At 34.4% G+C, this 23,986-nt stretch overlaps 1 protein-coding gene across 1 annotated transcript in view; it reads right to left on the minus strand.

Moving 5' to 3' along the window:
* The window catches only part of CELF4 (CUGBP Elav-like family member 4), a 1,552,143-nt gene that overhangs the window by 68,070 nt on the left and 1,460,087 nt on the right, over positions 1-23,986 (minus strand). Inside the window, 1 exon segment of the mRNA XM_053701051.1 lies at positions 15,954-16,034. Coding sequence (XP_053557026.1) covers positions 15,954-16,034 — 81 coding nt within the window.

Genomic DNA, 23,986 nt, shown 5'->3' on the forward strand with positions numbered 1-23,986 from the left:
GCTTAGAGGCTGTTAGACACTTCCTGCTAATGCTTATAGGCTGACAGACACTTCCTGCTAATGCCTATTGTCTGATAGACACTTCCTACTAATGCTTATAGGCTGATAGACAATTCCTGCTAATGCCAATTTGCTGATAGACACTTCCTGTTAATGCTTATAGGCTGATAAACACTTCCTGCTAATGCCTTTTGGCTGATAGACACTTCCTACTAATGCTTTCTGCTAATATCCATTGGCTGATAAGCACTTCCCACTGATACTCGTTGGCTATAAAATGCTTTTAATGCTCATTAAGTGATGGGCGTTTATTGGCTGATTGGTGCTTCCTACTAAAGTTCATTGGCTGCTAAATACTTCCTACTGATGCTTAGTGGAATGCTTAATTGCATTTAAAATATTACTTCTTAAAATGCAGTGCTTAATGGTTTATATACTGAATATTATACATACCTGAACAACTCTTTTAATATCTCTTTAATAAAAACAGTATTCCTTTAACAGAGTTTTTAGCTGATACATTTTGACTGACGTAGCAGTATACATTTGAAGCTAAGGCATGTTATAATGATAATCAAAGTAATTCTATTTAGAATGTGCCAGCGTAATAACTATTGCTGTATGAGCATTATAATTTTTATATAAATAAACAAAAAGATCTTAAACCTCCACAACAGAAGCAACAGAATCTGCATTTATCAGGAGAGTGTTTACTGCGTAGTAAAATAACGTTGTGTCTTGCTGGACTATGCCTGCAAGCTCTGTTTCTGCTGCTGATAATAAAATACATGTATTAATTCTATGTGTTTATCAGTGTAGTCTGCCATAAATGGTAACACATGAGAATCTGGTCAGCCACTTACTGTCAGTAGATGCAGCGATCTTAAACCTGTCATACACATTTAATTAAATTACTGTATTAAATCAGAACGGGTTGTCAAATTATGTTCATTTTGCTCTATGAAATGGAACATTTTCTCCCAATTAACTAGCTTTTTAAGTTGAAATATGCTTCTCTGAAACAAACCAGTGGCAGCTTGTCTGTTGGGTCCATTTCTCAGAGTTACTATAGCTGAGGAATTACGAGACTGGATTTGCAAATTTAAAACATAGATAGATTGCTAAAGTTTAGTAAGTTGAGATAATTATATGAAAAAGCATCAATACATAGAATATACAGTAATGTGCAAGAGGCTTTAGACAGGTGTGAAAAAATGCTGTAAAGTAAGAATTCTTTCAAAAATAGAAATGTTAATGTATTTTTATCAATAAACAAGATGCAAAGTGAATGAACAGAAGAATCTACATCAAATCAATAGTTGGTGTGATCACCCTTTGCCTTCAGAACAGCATCAGTTCTTTTAAGTATACTCACTCAAAGTCAGGGATTTTGTAGGCATATAGTCAGGTGCATTATTAATCAATTATACAAAACAGGTGCTAATGGTCATCAATATAATATGTAGGTTGAAACAGAATCATTAACTGAAATAGAAACAGCTGTGTAGGATGAATAAAACTGGGTGAGGAACAGCCAAACACTGCTAACAATGTGAGGTTGCTAAAGACCGTATAATGTCAAGTCGTACACTATAGCAAGACAGAGCACAGTAACAAATCACAAGCCAGTTATACTGCATTAGTGAGGTCTTTTACAGGCAGAAATTTCAAGGCAGACAGGGCTTTCCAGATGTGCTGTCCAAGCTCTTCTGAAGACGCACAAATAAACATGCAACAATGAGGACCGTCTTCACAATCGGAAGATGTCCAGCAATGCCATCAGCTCAGACTTGGCAGAAAACGGTAGGATCCTGGTCCATCTACTGTCCAGGAAAGTCTGGTCAGAAGGGATCTTCATTGAACACTTGTGGCCAAAAAGCTAACCCTCCAAAGTGAAAACAAGGCCAAATTGCGCAACTATGCCAGAAAACACATGAACTGGGGTGCATTAAAATCTCAAATATTTGGCTGTAGCATAAGGCAGTTTGTTTGCCGAAGGGCTGGAGAGTGGTACAAGAATGAGTGTCTGCAGGCAACAGTGAAGCGTGGTGGGGGGTTCTTGCAAGTTTGGGCTGCATTTATGCAAATGTGGGTTGGAGATTTTGTCAGAATGAATGGGCTCCTCCATGCTGAGAAGTACAGGTATATACTAGTTACCCAGCATGCAATACCATCAGGGAGGAATCTGATTGGCCCCAAATGTATCCTGCAACATGACAATGACCCCAAATATACAGGGTGTAGGAACCATGAGCGACAGAAATGAGGTCTCCAGAAGGGGGGACTGGCCTTTTAGTGCTAATCACGGCTCTGAGCTGTCACAGAGTTTCTCACTGTGGTGCTAATGACGTCTCAGAGCCGTCATGAGCACTCTCCCACCTTGAGGGAGATCTGGGGGCTCCTTACTGCTCCTACCCCGGCGATCGTGCCTGTAGAGTGACAGGCATCGCTGGAGCTTCACGTGATGCGCGGTGACGTCACGTGCAATTATGTGATGACATCACCACGCAACTTTATTTATACTTAACAATGTTAAGTATAGGAGGAAGGGGCATGCTGCTTAGAAGCCTGTATCTCAGGCATCTAAGCAGCTACAGACCCCCAAGACCCATTGTTGGAAAGGTAATCGCTTAACCTTTCCAACAGTATAAGTCTTGGGGGTCCGTAAAAAAAAAAAAAAACTGTTAAAAAAAAAAAGTTTAAAAAATTTCAAAAATTTCAAAAATAAAATAAAATATTAGCACCCAGGTGGGAAATGGCTTAGCAGCCAAAGGGTTAAAAGGGAGTGGGACAGTAGAGTAATGCGCAGTACAATTAAAATAATTATACCTTTCTAAAAGTTGCTTATGTCGGCCCTTGCTCATGTAGCATTTCATTTTAATTTTTTTGAATTCATTTTTATTAACAAATGATTTTGTAGGGTCAGCTGTGGAGTAAAAAGATTTAAAAGAAAAACATTGTATAAAACTTAATGTATTAATAACAATAGCAATGATATTGCAAAATAAATTGTGAATATTTCTACTTTAATCCACTTCACTGTGGTACATCTGTTCCTCTGTTAGTAAAGAGCAAGTATAGGGCATTTGTGTGCACAATTACCTGCATAGTTCCAGAATAAAGTTCTACTTGTATAGACCATTTCTTCTTGTGCAGCAGATTATTTTTGTTTAGGAGCATTAGCCTGTGTTTATGTACTAAAAGCAATCTTCGGTAAAATGCACTTTAATTAAGTGTTTGTCAATATGTATTTATTGCACTCTAAGTGGCATCGTTATTGTAACTAGGGTAGATATAGTGCCAATTACTTTTAAGCATCAAGTGGCCGCTCCATAAACCTTTACTTTCACAACTATTTAGTGAAGTTTAGTAAATATCTGATAAATGAGCTATATTTTTATTCATTTAATTTATAGAAAAGAAACATGACGATACAGATAAAGGTAAAGCGTTTACATAGCCTAGATTCAATAAAACTCACTTGTGAAACTAACAACTTACACAAATATGTTGTAACTGCCAATAATCGCATCTGTAAATATACATTTTTTGGTGCATACAGCAAACTCTACTGTGAAAACGCCTTCAAAGAGCTATGTAACCAACCAGATGAATAGGAAAGAAAACCTCAATAAAATAGTCCACTCTAACATACGCTAAAAAGAAAACGTGAAAAAGTAGGCAAAATAACAATGAGACAAGAACATTCTGACTGTGAGACAAGATACTTCTGCCAGCTTTAGTCCCAAAGTGGAAAACACCACACTAGATATCGTTAGAAGCACAGAGCCCTGGGCCTGAAACATCCAAACAGCAAATTGCATAAAATAAAACTCATTCTCCATCCTCCACTTCTTTAAAAAGGACCTTTATTAATAACATCTGGGTCCTAGCCTTGTGGGATATACAACAGATCCTTAATAATATTAGATCCAAAACATTGTTGGTAACAAGCCTAGTAAAAACCCTGGAAAACCTACAATAATCCCCTAGTACCTGTCTGCAAGATGTTTGATACACCCCTCATTCTATCCAATGACATCACTATTCTGTAAAAAAAACAGCCATGCGAATATTTTATGCTTACAATCATTTTCATTTAACGTGTTTGAAGCATGTTTCTAAGAATTGTTATGGTTGTAATCATGTTTTAGCATATAATGCAATTATAGATGTTAATAGCAGGAAAGCCCATAATCTACCCATCTATCTATCTATCTATCTATCTATCTATCTATCTATCTATCAATCAATCAATCATCTATCTATCTATCATCTATCAATCTACTGATCTGTCGATCTATCGATCAATTAATCTATCTATCTATCTATCTATTTCTCTCTATCATATATCTATCTCTCTCTCTATCATATATCTATCTCTCTCTCTATCTATCTCCCTTCGCTCCCTCTCTATCGTGTATCTATTTCTCTCTCTATCATATATCTATCTATCTGTCTATCACCTATCTATTTATCTATCAATCATCTATCTATCTACTGATCTATCTATCTATCTATCTATATATCTATCAATCTGTCTATCTATCTCCCTTCGCTCCCTCTCTATCATATATCTATCTCTCTATTACTCTATCTCCCTCGCTCCAACTCTATCATATATCTATCTATCACCTATCTATCTATCTATCACCTATCTATCTATCTATCTATCTATCTATCTATCAATCATCTATCTATCTACTGATCTATCTACCTACTGATCTATCTATCTATCTATCTATCTATCTATCTATCTATCTATCTGTCTGTCTGTCTATCTATTTCTCTCTATCATATATCTATCTCTCTATCACTCTATCTCCCTCACTCCCTCTCTATTATATACATTATCTATCTATCTATCTATCTATCTATCTATCACCTATCTATCTATCTATCTATTTCTCTCTATCATATATCTATCTCCCTCGCTCCCTCTCTATCATATATCTATCTATTTCTCTCTCTATCATATCGGTATCTATCTATATATCTCTCTATCTACTCTGTCTCCCTCGCCGCCTCTCTTTCATATATCTATCTATCTATCTATCTATCTATCTATCTATCTATTTCTCTCTATCATATATCTATCCCTCTATCACTCTATCTCCCTCACTCCCTCTCTATTATATACAGTATCTATCTTTCTATCTATCACCTATCTATCTATCTATCTATCTATCTATCTATTTCTCTCTATCTATAATATATCTGTCTATCTCCCTCGCTCCCTCTCTATCATATATCTATCTATTTCTCTCTCTATCATATAGGAATCTATCTATCTATCTATCTATCTATCTATCTATCTATCTATCAATCATCTATCTACTGATCTATCTACCTACTGATCTATCTATCTGTCTGTCTGTCTGTCTGTCTATCTATCTATCTATCTATCTATCTATCTATCTATCTATCTATCTATCTATCTATTTCTCTCTATCATATATCTATCTCTCTATCACTCTATCTCCCTCACTCCCTCTCTATTATATACAGTATCTATCTTTCTATCTATCTATCTATCTATCTATCTATCTATCTATTTCTCTCTATCATATATCTATCTCCCTCGCTCCCTCTCTATCATATATCTATCTATTTCTCTCTCTATCATATAGGTATCTATCTATCTCTCTATCTCTCTATATACTCTGTCTCCCTCGCCGGCTCTCTATCATCTATCTATCTATCTATCTATTTCTCTCTATCATATATCTATCTCTCTATCACTCTATCTCCCTCACTCCCTCTCTATTATATACAGTATCTATCTATCTATCTATCTATCTATCTATCTATTTCTCTCTATCATATATCTATCTATCTCCCTCGCTCCCTCTCTATCATATATCTATCTATTTCTCTCTCTATCATATAGGTATCTATCTATCTCTCTCTCTATCTCTCTATCTACTCTGTCTCCCTCGCGTGCTCTCTATCATATATCTATCTATCTATCTATCTATCTATCTATCTATTTCTCTCTATCATATATCTATCCCTCTATCAATCTATCTCCCTCACTCCTTCTCTATTATATACAGTATCTATCTTTCTATATATCACCTATCTATCTATCTATCTATCTATCTATCTATCTATCTATCTATCTATCTATCTATTTCTCTCTATCTATCATATATCTATCTATCTATCTATCTCCCTCACTCCCTCTCTATCATATATCTATCTATTTCTCTCTCTATAATATAGGAATCTATCTATCACCTATCTATCTATCTATCAATCATCTATCTATCTACTGATCTATCTACCTACTGATCTATCTACCTACTGATCTATCTATCTATCTATCTATCTATCTATCTGTCTGTCTGTCTGTCTGTCTGTCTGTCTGTCTGTCTATCTATCTATTTCTCTCTATCATATATCTATCTCTCTATCACTCTATCTCCCTCACTCCCTCTCTATTATATACAGTATCTATCTATCTATCTATCTATCTATCTATCTTCTATCTATCTATCTATCCATCTATCTATCTATCACCTATCTATCTATCTATCACCTATCTATCACCTATCTATCTATCTATCTATCTATCTATCTATCATCTATCTATCTATTTCTCTCTATCATATATCTTTCTATCTCCCTCGCTCCCTCTCTATCATATATCTATCTATTTCTCTCTCTATCATATAGGTACCTATCTATCTATCTATCTATCTATCTATCTATCTATCTATCTATCTATCTCTCTATCTACTCTGTCTCCCTTGCCGGCTCTCTATCATATATCTATCTATCTATCACTCTATCTCCCTCTCTATTATATACAGTATCTATCTTTCTATCTATCACCTATCTATCTATCTATCTATCTATCTACAGGGAGTGCAGAATTATTAGGCAAGTTGTATTTTTGCGGATTAATTTTATTATTGAACAACAACCATGTTCTCAATGAACCCAAAAAACTCATTAATATCAATGCTGAATAGTTTTGGAAGTAGTTTTTAGTTTGTTTTTAGTTATAGCTATTTTAGGGGGATATCTGTGTGTGCAGGTGACTATTACTGTGCATAATTATTAGGCAACTTAACAAAAAACAAATATATACCCATTTCAATTATTTATTTTTACCAGTGAAACCAATATAACATCTCAACATTCACAAATATACATTTCTGACATTCAAAAACAAAACAAAAACAAATCAGTGACCAATATAGCCACCTTTCTTTGCAAGGACACTCAAAAGCCTGCCATCCATGGATTCTGTCAGTGTTTTGATCTGTTCACCATCAACATTGCGTGCAGTAGCAACCACAGCCTCCCAGACACTGTTCAGAGAGGTGTACTGTTTTCCCTCCTTGTAAATCTCACATTTGATGATGGACCACAGGTTCTCAATGGGGTTCCGATCAGGTGAACAAGGAGGCCATATCATTAGATTTTCTTCTTTTATACCCTTTCTTGCCAGCCACGCTGTGGAGTACTTGGACGCGTGTGATGGAGCATTGTCCTGCATGAAAATCATGTTTTTCTTGAAGGATGCAGACTTCTTCCTGTACCACTGCTTGAAGAAGGTGTCTTCCAGAAACTGGCAGTAGGACTGGGAGTTGAGCTTGACTCCATCCTCAACCGAAAAGGCCCCACAAGCTCATCTTTGATGATACCAGCCCAAACCAGTACTCCACCTCCACCTTGCTGGCGTCTGAGTCGGACTGAAGCTCTCTGCCCTTTACCAATCCAGCCACGGGCCCATCCATCTGGCCCATCAAGACTCACTCTCATTTCATCAGTCCATAAAACCTTAGAAAAATCAGTCTTGAGATATTTCTTGGCCCAGTCTTGACGTTTCAGCTTGTGTGTCTTGTTCAGTGGTGGTCGTCTTTCAGCCTTTCTTACCTTGGCCATGTCTCTGAGTATTGCACACCTTGTGCTTTTGGGCACTCCAGTGATGGTGCAGCTCTGAAATATGGCCAAACTGGTGGCAAGTGGCATCTTGGCAGCTGCACGCTTGACTTTTCTCAGTTCATGGGCAGTGATTTTGCGCCTTTGTTTTTCCACACGCTTCTTGCGACCCTGTTGACTATTTTGAATGAAACGCTGTTCGATGATCACGCTTCAGAAGCTTTGCAATTTTAAGAGTGCTGCATCCCTCTGCAAGATATCTCACTATTTTTTACTTTTCTGAGCCTGTCAAGTCCTTCTTTTGACCCATTTTGCCAAAGGAAAGGAAGTTGCCTAATAATTATGCACACCTGATATAGGGTGTTGATGTCATTAGACCACACCCCTTCTCATTACAGAGATGCACATCACCTAATATGCTTAATTGGTAGTAGGCTTTCGAGCCTATACAGCTTGGAGTAAGACAACATGCATAAAGAGGATGATGTGGTCAAAATACTCATTTGCCTAATACTTCTGCACTCCCTGTATCTATTTCTCTCTATCTATCATATATCTATCTATCTCCATCGCTCCCTCTCTATCATATATCTATCTATTTCTCTCTCTATCATATAGGAATCTATCTATCTACTCTGTCTCCCTCGCCGCCTCTCTATCATATATCTATCTATCTATCTATCTATCTATCTATCTATCTATCTATCATCTGTCAATCATCTATCTATTTCTCTATCATATATCTATCTATTACTCTATCTATCTCCCTTGCTCCCTCTCTATCATATATCAATCTATCTATCTGTCTATCTAGCTCTACGTTTTTTCTGGCAAGGATTATTTGTATTTCATATTATCATTATCTGAAAATATATTTTGAACTAAATTGTTGCCAAAACACCGGCTTTTAAACAACTGAGGTAGAAATGTTAAAGGGACAGTCTAGTCAAAACTAAACTTTCATGATTCAGATAGGGCAGCAATTTTAAACAACTTTCCAATTTACTTTTATAATCAAATTTGCTTTGTTCCCTTGGTGATATTTTTGAAAAGCTAAACCTAGCTAGGCTCAAACTGATTTCTAAACAGTTGAAAACCGCCTCCTAGCTCAGAGCATTTTGAAAGTTTTTCACAGTTAGACTGTGCTAGTTCACATGTGTCATATAGATAACATTGTGCTCACTCCCATGAAGTTATTTAGGAGTCTTCACTGATTGACTACACTGCATGTCTGTCAAAGGCACTTAGATAAGGAGGCTGTCTGCAAAGGCTTAGATACAAGGTAATCACAGAGGTAAAAAGCATATTAATATGCAACTGTGTTGGTTATGCAAAAACGTGGAATGGGTAATGGATTATCTATCTTTTTAAATAAGAACATTTTTGGTGTAGACTGTCCCTTTAATATTACACAATTTTCCCTTTTCCTTTTAATGATAATGGAAAATATGAAGTATTTGTCAGTTGATGCAGTTTGTTCTAAACAGTTTATGTAAGACAACCAACCTACGCAGATGAATAACAAGTAAACACTTCACATAAGTGATACATGGAAATGAGGATATAAAACTACATGAATGCAACGTGGGTTAACTAGGAAACAAATATAGGCATTGATCACTAACTATTGGATACATTTATCACATTATGTATCTACAATAATCCCCACAAACTCTAATGGGGGTTGACCTCATAATTAGTAACATAAACCTTAAAAGAATGAAGCAATATTGTAGAGTCTCAAACTATTTCTCTAAACTGGTTTAGACTATTTTTTGTTAAAAATTATTTTGCCAGAATTTATAATTTAGTCCCCAAAATAAGTAGATACATTTGATTACATACCATATGGTACACAAAGGGCTTAACTGTCATAATTCAGACTTAAAAAAAAAAGTTGCTAATCTGCTTCTTTTGCCAAATTAGCTTTGTTCGCTTGGTATCCTTAGTTAAAGTGTCTTTAGCACTCTATGGGAACAGTGTTTGCAATAATATTTGTAACAATGTTATACATTGTTGTTAACAGTGCTGCAGTAGAATGCTGAAGACATGTCCACATTCCTGATGTCCTATGAGCCTACTAAGGTTTACTCTTTAACAAAGGATAATAAGAGAAATGAATAAAATATCATAACAGAAATCAATTAGAGTTCCTCTAGGTTTAAAGGAACATAAAGGGAAAGATTTATCAAAGTCCGGCAGACAGGGGCAGACATCTTCTCCCTTGTCTGCCCAGCATCGCCTCTCCCCATTTATCATTGCACACTACGGCTAGTGTGCAACACCGCCCCACGTAAATGTGTTTTAACAAGAGTTTTAATGTGAAACTGTGTTGCACTATTTTGTCTTTCTCTCTTTGAGGTTAACTACTAGCAAGTTGCAACTATACAACTTGGCTACAAATGTCCTTGTACATTGAGTCCTGTTGTAGCACATCTGTAAAACTATAGGTTTGGAATCTGCTGACCAGGGTTAAATCCTCAGAAGTTAACTACAAGCAAGTTGCAACTATTGGATACACTTTTTGATTCATTTCTTGGTACCCTTTGTTGAAGAAGCAGCAATGCACTACTGGGAGATAGTTAACACACTGGGTGAACCAATAACATGAAGCATATATGTGCAGTCACTAATCAGCAGCTCATCGGCCAACCTAGGAATCCTTTTCAACAAAGGATACCAAGAGAACAAAACAAATTAGATAATACAAGTAAACTGGAAAGTTGTTTAAAATTGCATGCTCTTTCTGAATCATGAAAGAAAAAAATTGTGTTTCTTGTCTCTTTAATGTACTGATTATCACTAAGCTACAGAGGTCTCAATAAATAATTAAGCTTATGAATTTCACATGGGACGTTGTAGACCTGAGAGATTTCACTTGAAGTAACACAGTTTAAAAGCAAAGTTTATTGTATTTTGCCTATAACTTTGTTTAAACAGCCAATAAGAGACTTCAGCAGCTACCATGGAAATAACTATTGAAGATTACATTTTTATGAACTTATGAAGTTCTCCAGTTATAATCTAGCACAGTGTTTCCCAACCGCGGTCCTCAAGTACCCCAAACAGGCCTGGTTTTCATTATAGCTAAACCAGTGCACAGGTGAAATAATCAGCTGATCAGTAACCATGGTTACTAACCTGCTCTTATCCATCAGATGATTATTTCACCTGTGCTCTAGTCTACTTCAGCTATAAGGAAAACCAGAACTGTTGGGGATACTTGAGGACCGTGGTTGGGAAACACTGATTCTAGCAGGATTTTTGTAAAATTTGACGTATAAAATGCATCTATATATAAGATGCAACAGTTTTTTCTCCTTAGTCATAACTCTCTCACTATTTTAATCTCTCTCTCTCTTGTGTCCCCCTCTCGTTATCTCTCTCCTTTGTATTATTCCTCACTCCATTTTCTCCTTCCCTCTCTTTCCATCTCTAGTGTAAATTACAATTATCATCAAGTTATTGTGTTTCTTTTAAACTGGTAATACAAGCTGAAAACCTGACACCCGCAAACACCCATAATAAACCCCTTTTTCTTAGCGCTTTTGTTAGCGCTCCACTCGTTATCTGGCCCTTAGTGATTAATGTCCCTTTTTTAAAAATGTTTTTTTGTATGCACCTCTTTTGCAGTGTATTAATTAGTTTAAGATGCATATGTTTAAAAACAAATTACTTTAAGTCTATCCTAAGAATTAAGGTAAGTTTGCAGTTTAGAAGAAAATATAGACAGGCTTCTGGAAAACCTGATACCTTTAAGATCAAATAAATGTGCCTTTAAAGGGACATTATACACTTGTTTTTTCTTTGCATAAATGTTTTGTAGATGATCTATTTATATAGCCCATAAAGTTTTTTTTTTTTTTTTTTCATGGATAGTTTTGCTTATTTTTAAATGATTTTCAGACTCGAAACCAAGCCCCACAGTTTTAGGAGAATACCGGCGTATACCTACTCCAGCTTGCTCCTTTTTGTGTAAAGGGTCTTTTCATATGCTTCTAAGTAAGTTTTTTAAACTTTTTTATACTGGATTTTTATATCAGTATCTGTGCATATTATTCTGTTTAGCAGTATCCCTTACATGCATTTATATAAAAATGAGTGTATGCTGTCCCTTTAAGCATTACTCTAAACATGACTGATCCAATAAATGTATTAACAACAACTGAACAAGAACACATATGAGCGATACATTTTCATTAAAGTCTCAAATTGCATTTGGCAGACTGGATACTGGGGGGCACAAGGGACCCCCCTTCTGTCTTTTGTTACCTACAATTCATTCACCTCACTAGCAGACAGGAACAAGACAGATCAGTATACTGACAGATGCCCATTTAAAGCACATTAAAATTCTTCTGTCTCAGCGTGATTACAATTAGGGGCTCAGAGCACTTTCCTGTATTAATAGAAAATGATGTTATAATGCATATTTGCAAAGCACAATTTTCCCCACTAATTTGCTAAGAGGTCCTCCATGAGCGAACAGCTGATCTCCGCATTTCATACAACCGCACTAGTTCAGAGGTGACCGACAATTTTAATCTGAAGCTGAGAGTGACTGAGCATTGATAATTGCATAATAATTCTAACTCTAAAAGTAACCCCATCTGTGCTGGGTGTGATGCTAATTTGGGTTTTGGGTTTAAAGGGACACTAAACCCAAATTTTTTCTTTCATGATTCAGATAGAGTATGCAATTTTAAGCAACTTTCTAATGTACTCCTATTATCAAACTGTCTTCGTTCTCTTGCTATCTTTATTTGAAAGAGCAGAAATGAAAGATTAGGAGTCGGCCCATTTTTGGTTCAGCACCTATGTAGCACTTGCTGATTGGTGGCTATATATAGCGTTTGCAGTTACACCTGCTATAACTAGTTGTACTGAGAATCATATCCACAGCTCAAGCCATTGCCTCCATGTCAGAGCCACCCTTAGTATGTGTGGGGTCCTGGACAAAATAAATTTGAGGGGCCCTCAGCCAAGCTGCCTCTTTCGGCTCCCCCTGTATGTCCTGCCCCCCTGTATGACATAACCCTATCCCGATATTTAGTTACAATAAACACTTCATAGACTAAATACAGGATGTAAATTGCACCTTCTCATAAACTCATCCCTGACATTGTGGGGTCCACAAAGTGTGGGGCCCTGGACAGGTGCCCCTCTCGCCCTGCCCAAAGGACAGGTCTGTTTCACGTTGTATTTGACTCCGGACTGTACTTCAAAGCTAAAATTAATAAACATACTTAACGGTACAGATAGGTCCAATTTACTTTTATCATCAAATTTGCTTTGTTCTCTTTCTAAACCGTTGAACATATTTCTAACAGTAGATTTGTAGCTGGCAGGTTCTGCTCAGGTTCTGATTGGTTCCTTTTACACTGTGAAACTCAAACTAAACATCAGAATGTTCTTTTATGATTGCAAAGCTGTGATTGGTCATTTAATCATTTACATTTTGAAATTACTTAAAGGGACATGAAAACATTTTTTTTTTCATAATTCAGATGCAAATTATTCTTTTTCCCCTTGTATCCTTTGTTTAAAAGCAGGAGCTTGCACGTATCTGGAGTACTATATGGAAGCAGTTTTGCAAGAATGTTAACGATTTGCAAGAGCACTAGATAGCGTGATTTCTTACCGTGAAGTACCATGGGTAGGAAGAACATTTTACAATAGAACTAAATTGGAAAAGTTTTTTTAAATTGTATGCTCTGTCTGATTCACAAAATAATTTGGGGGGTTTCATGTCCCTTTAACAAGATATGAAATTGTTAATTACCCACATCAGGAACTGATATTAATAGTTATGTAAAATATATATATATATATATATACATATATAAAATATATACAGTATATATATAAAAATATATATATATAAAAAATATATACAGTATATATATAAAAATATATATATATAAAAAATATATACAGTATATATATAAAAATATATATATATATAAAATATATACAGTATATATATAAAAAAATATATATATAAAAAAATATATACAGTATATATATAAAAAAATATATATATAAAAAAATATATACAGTATATATATATAAAAAATATATACAGTATATATATAAAAATATATATATATAAAAATATATACAGTATATATATAAAAAATATATATATATAAAAAATATATACAGTATATATATATAAAAAAAATATATACAGTATATATATAAAAATATATATATATAAAAAATATATACAGTATATATATATAAATATATATATATATATATAAAAAAAATATATACAGTATATATATAAAAAAATATATATATATAAAAAAAATATATACAGTATATATAAAAAAATATATATATAAAAAATTCAAGAGAATTTGCTAATAAAAATGGATTCTCTTCTAATGGTTGATAGCATAGAATCAAAAGCTAAGAATCAAATGAGCTGCAATTCAAACTTTTCACACAGGAATTCTGAGACAACTGAATGACAAAACATTCTTACCCATGCCGTTCTTGGCACTGACCAATAAGAGGTAGTTTGGCATGTTCTGCCCTTATTGCATTAGTCAAGCTTGGCCCCTTAACCAGCTGTAAAACCTAATGACCAGACCTCTAAATAGCTTTACAGAAAAAGGCACCTAAAGAAATGTATTTATATATATTTTATTTATATTTTTGTCTACAGGTTATAGAGATTTCACATGATGTTGCTTCCATACAATGCTGGCAGACTGTCTTCTATTGGAAAACCCTAAGGATAGCTATGAAAGTACTAAGAGAAAATCTGACAATTAACTTTTCATTTACTTTTTTGCTGCGTGGGTGAAAAATACCATTTCTTTTTTTATGTGTAGGATGATAGTTTACCTTGTCATTTGATTTCCTCCTACAATACACGGTTCTTCAGCACGTTCCAACAAATACGTCTAATCATCAAGTAACAGATACATAGATTCTCTGTATATGTCTGCTGTACATCCTATCGCCAATTGGTCACAAGAATTGTCCTGACTTTACACTTAATTAAAGGGGCAGTAAACCTAGCAAATAATGTTATATAATTCTGCACATAGTACAGAATTATATAACATTAGCTTAGCACCAGCTTTCTAAAGCAAAGGATTAGAGAAATATTTTACAACGAAAATTGAATTTTACAGAACACTGCTCCTGGCTCTATTGAGCGGGTCTGTTTTTTCTCCAAAGCGCATTGCGGGCAGGCTGTCTAGTCACAGCGTGCCCGATCGCACTATTAAACTCAATGTATCTCGCTCCTGCTCTGGTCTGGTAGCGGGAGTGAGCTACATTGAGTTTAATAGCACGATCGGGCCGGCTGTGACTAAACAGCGTGCACGCGATGCGCTTAGGAGAAAAAAACAGACCCGCTCAGTAGAGTCAAATTCAATTTTCGTTGTATAATATTTCTCTCTAATCCTTTGCTTTAGAAAGCTGGCGCTAAGCTAATGTTATATAATTCTGCACTATGTGCAGAATTATATAACATCATTTGCTAGGTTTAGTGCCCCTTTAAAGGGACATTGTACACTAGATTTTTTTTTTGCATAAATGTTTTTTAGATGATCCATTAATATAACCCATCTGGGATTGTTTTTGTAACAATGTAAAGTTTTGCTTATATTTTAATAACATTGTGCTGATTTTCAGACTCCTAACCAAACCCCAAAGTGTCAGATGTATACATGTGTTTACTCCTGTCGATCTAATCTGTCTTTTCATATGCAGAGAAGGGGGGAGTCTGCTCCCAGCCCTTTTCACTGGGTGTTCCAGCTAACCTCATCAACAGTGCTAAACTTGGAGTTTTTAAGTAAGTTTTTAGAAGGTTTCATACTGGATTTTTAGATCAATATCTGTGCATATTCTTCTTTATAGTAGTGTCTATTGCATACAGTTATATGAAAATTGGTGTATAATGTCCCTTTAAATTTATGTTTTCAGACTTATAAGAAAGACCCTAAACAACTTGTTTCAGTTAGTGCCCCAATGTGACATATAATCATGCTGGTGCCTTATTAATACAAATAATATTATTAAGGACGCAGTTGACTAACCTTCTCTCTGTTGCTGTGCGATCATGGGAGGTGGCTGCGGAAACGCTTGACTGATCTGGCCATAGGCGGCAGGATACGCAGCTATTGGACAAGGAAGAAGACACACGAGTCAGTGAACGGATATTAAACTTTATTTCTTGCAGCCAAAATGAATGGAAATGAATTTCTGGGTTAGTAAATCAGGTGTGTAAATTCAACAGATCTTTATATTGTTACATTTCATCCATAATAAGTGTTTTAACGTGTTTGCTGCTAGGAAGGTTGCAATAAAATGCTGCACATAGGGAGTTAAGGAGTTAATGCATTACATTTTAAAGAGATTCTGAAAACTATTATTATTTACCACCAACCTTTGACTATAGGTTTTAAAAACAACACGAACTGAATACATTTATTTCCCATTTTACTAAGATAACATATTAAAAGGACAGTCAAAATTGAAATATGCATTCCAGCTTTGAATACAAGCATTTTTGCAGTATATTTGCATTGGCCTTTTTTCTTGAACACAAATCATATAGGTAGGTTAAAGGGGTTTTAAATGTTAGCTTTTCAGCATTCATTTGTTTATTGGATTGCACTGATGATTAGGTTTTGAGGACTATGAATCTCACTAGTGCAAACCTGCTGCTTTTCACTATTTACCATAGTGTGATGTATTGACCATCTCTACAGTGCATGAGTGAGCTGGGATTTGGTTCTAATACTGGAAAACGCAGAGATACTGGATCAGGCATTGCTGTTTATCTATGGGGCAAATGAACGGCTTCTGATTGGTTGCACTCTTCACTAATGCAGAGAAGAAAAAAATAGCTAGACTCTATTGGTATCAATTGGGGAATGTAATTATTCACTCAACTGGGCTTGCAGATTTCATTTACATAGTGGAAATAACCCATAAATCTATTTATACAGCATCAATGACAATGCAATGAAGGAATTGCATTAGTGAAAAAACTAACGCTCAGACCTAACAATGTGACACAACATCATCTTATCACACACACACATATATTATCAATGAACAATATATTTATTTATTTATTTATATACTGTGTATATATATATATATATATATATATATATATATGTTCCAGGGATATCCACTGTGATGCCAGTTACTGATGGGAATAATAGACAACACAATGGATATACTCTCCTGAGATGAATTTTTCTTTGAGTTAACGGTTTAAATTGTTCTCCAATTAGTGCTCTAGCTACGACAAAAGTGCGATAAGGGGAGAGCGCTGATTGGAAACAATTCAGACCGTTAGCTCACAGAAAATTTGAATTTTGAAGTGGGAGCCAGAGCGCTAGGTATTTTAATTTCAAAGCTATATAAAAAAAGTAAGTTATAGCGCATCTTCCTTACAACTGATGAATTAAGCTTCATCTAAAATATCACTAACATTCTTGATCTGTTTTTATAAAGGGGAGAGATTATATCACTTTAAGCCTGGGGAGGGGGATTCCAAGCTTTGCTTTTTATCTAGAAGCCACCTTGCCAGCCTACATTTTCTGTAATTGGCAGTTGGAACATTCCTGTCCTATGTCCATAGAACCAATGTTCATGTTTCTTTATCTATGTGTAGCATGAGGTACTTATCTTGATAAAGAATGGCCCCTCTAAAACTATATATTTTCTATTAGTAAATAAAAAAATTCCTTTTACTTATTGGTCTAAAAAAAAAGGTGCAACACTGCTCCTCATTTGACAGACTTTGGATATCTTTGTTTTAATCAGTTTGGGCTCTGCTGATGCAGTTTGCGAGCCCTTACATTGCAACGTTGCTCTTGTGACCCTGCAACCTCCAGTTAAAGGGACGGTAAAGTAAAAATTCAACTTTCATGATTCAGAACACTTTGCAATTTACTTCTATAATCAAATTTGCTTTGTTCTTTTGATATTCTGTGTTGAAGACTAAACCTCAGTAAGCTGATAGAAGCTTAGAAGTGTGCACGTGCCTATAGAAGTCAATGCTGCAAACATGACAGATGGCTAAAGACACATGCACACTCATGAGCCCACATACGATTACCCTTTAACAAAGGATACCAAGAGAACTAAGGAATTGATCATAGAGATAGACTGGAAAGTTGTTAAACATGTCATGCTATATTCAATCATTTTAAAGGGACATTAAACTGCTATGTACAACTGCAAAAGAATAGTAACTACTCACTATATTATTGCATTTCACCCTGTTCCTGCTCAAGCGATTGCGTTTACTTTCAACTTATAATGTATGAGCGATGAACCTGAAGCGCACAAACAACTGCGATATACCCCTTACCACTCGCATGCAAACATTTGCGCTCCACTCGTAATCTGGCTCAGAGTCTGTTAAACAGACGACTTTAGCTGTTGTTAATATTATGCACCTCTTACACTTCCCCCTGGTGCTGTTAGCTGAGCTTATTTGTCTGCTATTTAATGCACACACTATTGTGCATGAGCTTTACTGACACACAAGCAACCTCAGCAATTAGTGCCTGTCAGTGCCAATCACAGAGTTAAAAAGGGATACAGTAGCATGTTAATGCTTTTTATTTTGCAAACTGTGTTACAACAGTGTGATGAGTATTCACAGCATGAGATGTACGTCCCTTTAATCAATACACTAAGAGCTACGCCAAAGGAATATGTTTCCCAGTTACTCGCTGACGCTGTGACACCCATTTCACGCAGGTACAATGCAAAATAAAACTGTCAGTTTAGATATCATATTCCTAAACACAGCTATACACAAAATACAAGGGCCACAAACCGTTAGATGCTTGTGAGCGTCTCTGAGAACCATTTCCCTTTTTCACAGATACGCATTAAAGGGACACTGAAGTCAAAATTAAACTTTCATTATTCAGATAGAGCAGCAATTTTAAACAAATTTTAAACAAATTTCCAATTTACTTCCATTAACAAAATGTGTTCAGTCTTCTTATATTTACACTTTTTAAATCACCAGCTCCTACTGAGCACGTGTAAGAATTCACAGAATATACGTATATGCATTTGTGATTGGCTAATGGCTGTCACATGATACAGGAGGAGTGGAAATAGACATAACAGAAATTTGCAGAAAAAAAAATCTACTACTCATTTGCAGTTCAGACTATGGGGCATATCTATCGAGCTTGAAGCCCTGTGTCGAAAGACCGCTGCTCCATAACCTGTCCATCTGCTCTGAGCAGGCGGACAGACATCCCTGCAATTCAACCTGATCTAGTACGATCGGGTTGATTGACACCCCCTGTTGGCGGCCGATTGACCGCTAATCGGCAGGGGGTGGCGTTGCACCAGCAGCTCACAAGAGCTGCTGGAGCAATGCTGCATACGGAGAGCGTATTGCTCTCCGCATTCAGTGAGGTCTGACAGACCTTTGTTAAATAGGACCCTAAGTGCAATTGCATTGTCTTATAATGCACTTGTTGTATATATAAATCTACTGTATTTACGGGTCCTTTAATGAAATCTCGTAAACGTCTTGCTTAGTCAAAAAAGGACAATTCCAACAGCAACAACCTTGGAAATATAAATGAAACAGAACTAGGGTTTCCACCTTTTATGGAATAAAAAGAGCTGTGCTTATTAGCATAAATTTGCATAAATAACCATAAAGTATCAATCAGGAACTAAATCTGCTAGAAATTATTTTAAATGATCGTCTCATTATAATTAGATTCCAACAGTTTGACCATGATAGCGTTTTTATTACTTATATAATCTTTATTTTCAACTTTTTTGACCTGATTTAGGTCGTTGAAGTATCTCAAATTGCTATTGTGTCACTGTTTTTATAAAAGGGAGAGAGATATTTTTTATTACAAACTAATATAATTTAATTCTTAGAAAAATATTTGGGGGTAAGAGAATCTCAGTAATCCCCTCATGCATTCTAAAACAGGGCTGGTCTTCACATTTTCCAGGGCTGCCTTTTTTTCCCAATCCAGCCATAAAAAAAAACAACTTCCATAAAGTATTACATTTATTTATTTTTCAAATGTATTAATTACAAATGTTGTATATTTTACAGTTCAAGATCTGAAAATTAGAAATTGCTCAATTTTCAGAGCTAAATGACATGAAAAGTGGACAAAATAAATAATTTATTGCAAGTTGTATCATAAAAATGTTAAGGTGTTTATTGTTTCTTTAAAGGGACACTAAACCCACTTTTTTCATGATTCAGATAGTGCATGCAATTTTAAGCAACTTTCTAATTTACTCCTATTAGCAATTTTTCTTTGTTCTCGTGCTATCTTCATTTGAAAGAGAAGGCATCTAAGCTAAGGAGCCAGACAATTTTTGGTTCAGGCCCTGGACAGCATTTATCCACCAATCAGCAAGTACAACCCAGGTTGTGAACCAAAAAAGGGCCGGATTCTAAACTTACATTCTTGCATTTCAAATAAAGATTGCAAGAGAATGAAGAAAAAATGATAATAGGAGTAAATTAGAAAGTTTCTTAAAATTGCTACTCTATCTGAATCATGAAAGTTAAAATTTGGGTTCAGTGTCCCTTTAAGGACTTTAATCCCCTACGTGCTGCACAGTGATTGTTTAATATGTACAAACACTGCTGTAGAGTACTGAAGACATTTGCACAATTCTGAACCTATCTAGGTTTACCCTTTAACAAAAGAACAAAGTAAATCTGATAATATAAACTGATTTCACGAAAATGTAATTTTAACTTTACTATCCCCTTAAAATTATTTTTTCTTTGTTGCCTCTAAAAGAGACCCTTATATAAAGTATAAAAAATGCTTAAAGGACCCCTAAACTCAGTAGAATTGCATAAGCAATAAATGCATAATAAAAAGACAATACAAAAGCACTTTGTTTAAATTTCAATGGTGCATTTGTTTCTGACAACTGTTTCCTTCCTAATGCATCATGTGACAGCCATCAGCCAATCACAAAATGCTTTTATCCTGTAGGAGCTGCTGCCTCAGACAGTGTGCATATAAAAAGATTGTGCACATTAAGCTAATGGAAGTGAATGGGAAACTTCTTTACAATTGCTGCTCTATCTGAATCATGAAAGTTTAATTTTGACTTGACTGTCCCTTTAATAATAGTTGTTCCTGTGCTAAAGAAAAAAGATAAATGATGAATATGGCGCTTGTTACGGTGCACGAGTACTGCTGTACTGTACAGTTGTCCTGATCACGGTACTATCTATTCTGCCGACTAGATGTGCACAAGCAAAAATGTAATTTATTTTTACAATTAAAGGGACATGAAACGCCAAATTCTTCTCTCATGATTCAGATAGAGCATAGAGTTTAAAACAACTTTTTTAATTTACTTCTATTATTCATTTTTCTTCATTCTCATAGTTTCCTTTTTGAATGAGCAGCAATGCACTACTGGGAGCTAGCTGACCACATTAGAAAGTCAATAACAGGAGGCATATATGTGCAGCCACCAATCAGCAACTAGCTCCCACCGCCTGTGCCTACCTAGGTCTCATTTTTAAGAAAGGATAACAAAAGAACTAAGCAAATTAGATAATAGAAGAAAATTAGAAAATTGTTCAACAATGTCTGTTTATCTTAATCATGAACTAAAAATGTAGGGTTTGACGTCACTTTAAGATAAACATAAATAATTAGCAGCTGTGAACAAACATGCAAAGCTAAAAATAATAAATGTAATCATCATTCAGGTAGAGAATACAATTTTAATTTACTTCTATTATTGAATTTGCTTCATTCTTTTGATATCCTTTGTTGAAGAAATAGCATTGCACATGGGTGTGTCAATCACATGAGGCATCTTTTGTGCCACTATCATTCAGCAGCTACTGAGCCTATCTAGATAGACTTTTCAGAAAATAATATCAAGAGAATGAAGCAAATTAGATAATAGAAGTAAATTAGAAAGTTGTTTAAAATTTCTAATCATGGAAAAAAAAAATGTGCGTTTCACGTCCCTTTAACTGCACTTAACTTCAGCTTCTTGCGAGTGTCGGATATCACACATATTACAAGTTAAAAGTAAAAAGATTTCACTTGTGTGCACAAGAAGTTGCACAATTCTGATGGTGTCTAACCAAGTGCGCTAACCAGAAGTATGAATATTTTACATTCCAACGTTCTTCACATTGAAGAATATGTTCTGTTTATTCATAGTCTGATGTTTTTTGTAAAATATATATTTATACATACAAATATATATAATTACATACAGGTATAGATATATACAGATATATAAAGAAATATCTATGTGAAGAACATTAGAATGTGAAATACTTAGTTAAACACATTATTAAATATGAATATTGCACTTATATATGTCTGTATATGTATACATATGTATTTATGTGTTTATGTGTCTGTAAATACATATATACACATATATACACATATAAATACATATATACACATATAAATACATATATACACATATAAATACATATATACACATATAAATACATATATACACATATAAATACATATATACACATATATACACATATAAATACATATATACACATATAAATACATATATACACATATAAATACATATATACACATATAAATACATATATACACATATATACACATATAAATACATATATACACATATAAATACATATATACACATAAAAATACATATATACACATATATACACATATAAATACATATATACACATATAAATACATATATACACATATAAATACATATATACACATATATACACATATAAATACATATATACACATATAAATACATATATACACATATATACACATATAAATACATATATACACATATAAATACATATATACACATATAAATACATATATACACATATATACACATATAAATACATATATACACATATATACACATATATACACATATAAATACATATATACACATATATACACATATAAATACATATATACACATATAAATACATATATACACATATAAATACATATATACACATATATACACATATAAATACATATATACACATATATACACATATATACACATATAAATACATATATACACATATATACACATATAAATACATATATACACACATATAAATACATAACTGCATATGTACACACATATATACAAAAACATATTTAGACATGTGCATGTGTGTATCTCTATGTTAAAGCCCTTTGCAGCATTTTTCCCCCTAACATCTAAGACCTCATTTTTTTTAGCCCTTTTTTTAAAATAATTTGCATTAGATGTTATTATGAGTGCAAATGTACTTTGAAATGTATTTTTGATATGTTTTGTGCAACTTTATATTAGAGAGTAACAGTTAACCAGAGCTCTGAAGTTGCGCTATCCTGTGGTAAATTCAATTGCGTTCGAATGCATTTACTTTCAACTTCTAATATGCATGCGACTTCAGACGTGCATACAGCCGTGATAAAAACCCTTTTTGTTTGCACACAACTGTTAGCAAACCACTCCTTACCTAGCCCTAAATTGTTTATATCGGGAATAATATATATCGGGTATAATATATATCGGGTATAATATATATCGGGTATAATATATATCGGGTATAATATATATCGGGTATAATATATATCGGGTATAATATATATCGGGTATAATATATATTTTTTAGCATAATATCCCTTTAAAGCCTGGCCTAGAAGATCTATAGTGAATACCATGATTTGAGGTTGGTGACTGCATTTTATCTGAAATCCTGCGGATCACTATATATTAAGAGAGTGAATACATTGAATTTCCTTTTCAGAGAATCCTATCAATACATTATCTTTGCTGCCCTCTACTGTCAATCTTTGCAAATAGTCTACACTAACTTGTTTGCTGTGTCTTCAGTTCGTCGTAATCTAAGATTCCTTACTCAAATATAGGGGTAAGGAATATAGAGGAAAAGTTCATTTGAGGATAAAAAAACCAAAACAATTTAAAGCAGAATTATCAAGGTAATATTTGTATTTAGTCATTTTCTGTCATGCATATAGCAGTACAGAAGTTAAAGGGATATTACTTGCTCTCTTTGTTTAGCGCTAGGTA

The sequence above is a fragment of the Bombina bombina genome, chromosome 2 (genome assembly GCF_027579735.1).
Source record: "Bombina bombina isolate aBomBom1 chromosome 2, aBomBom1.pri, whole genome shotgun sequence".
NCBI classification, from domain to species: Eukaryota; Metazoa; Chordata; class Amphibia; order Anura; family Bombinatoridae; genus Bombina; species Bombina bombina.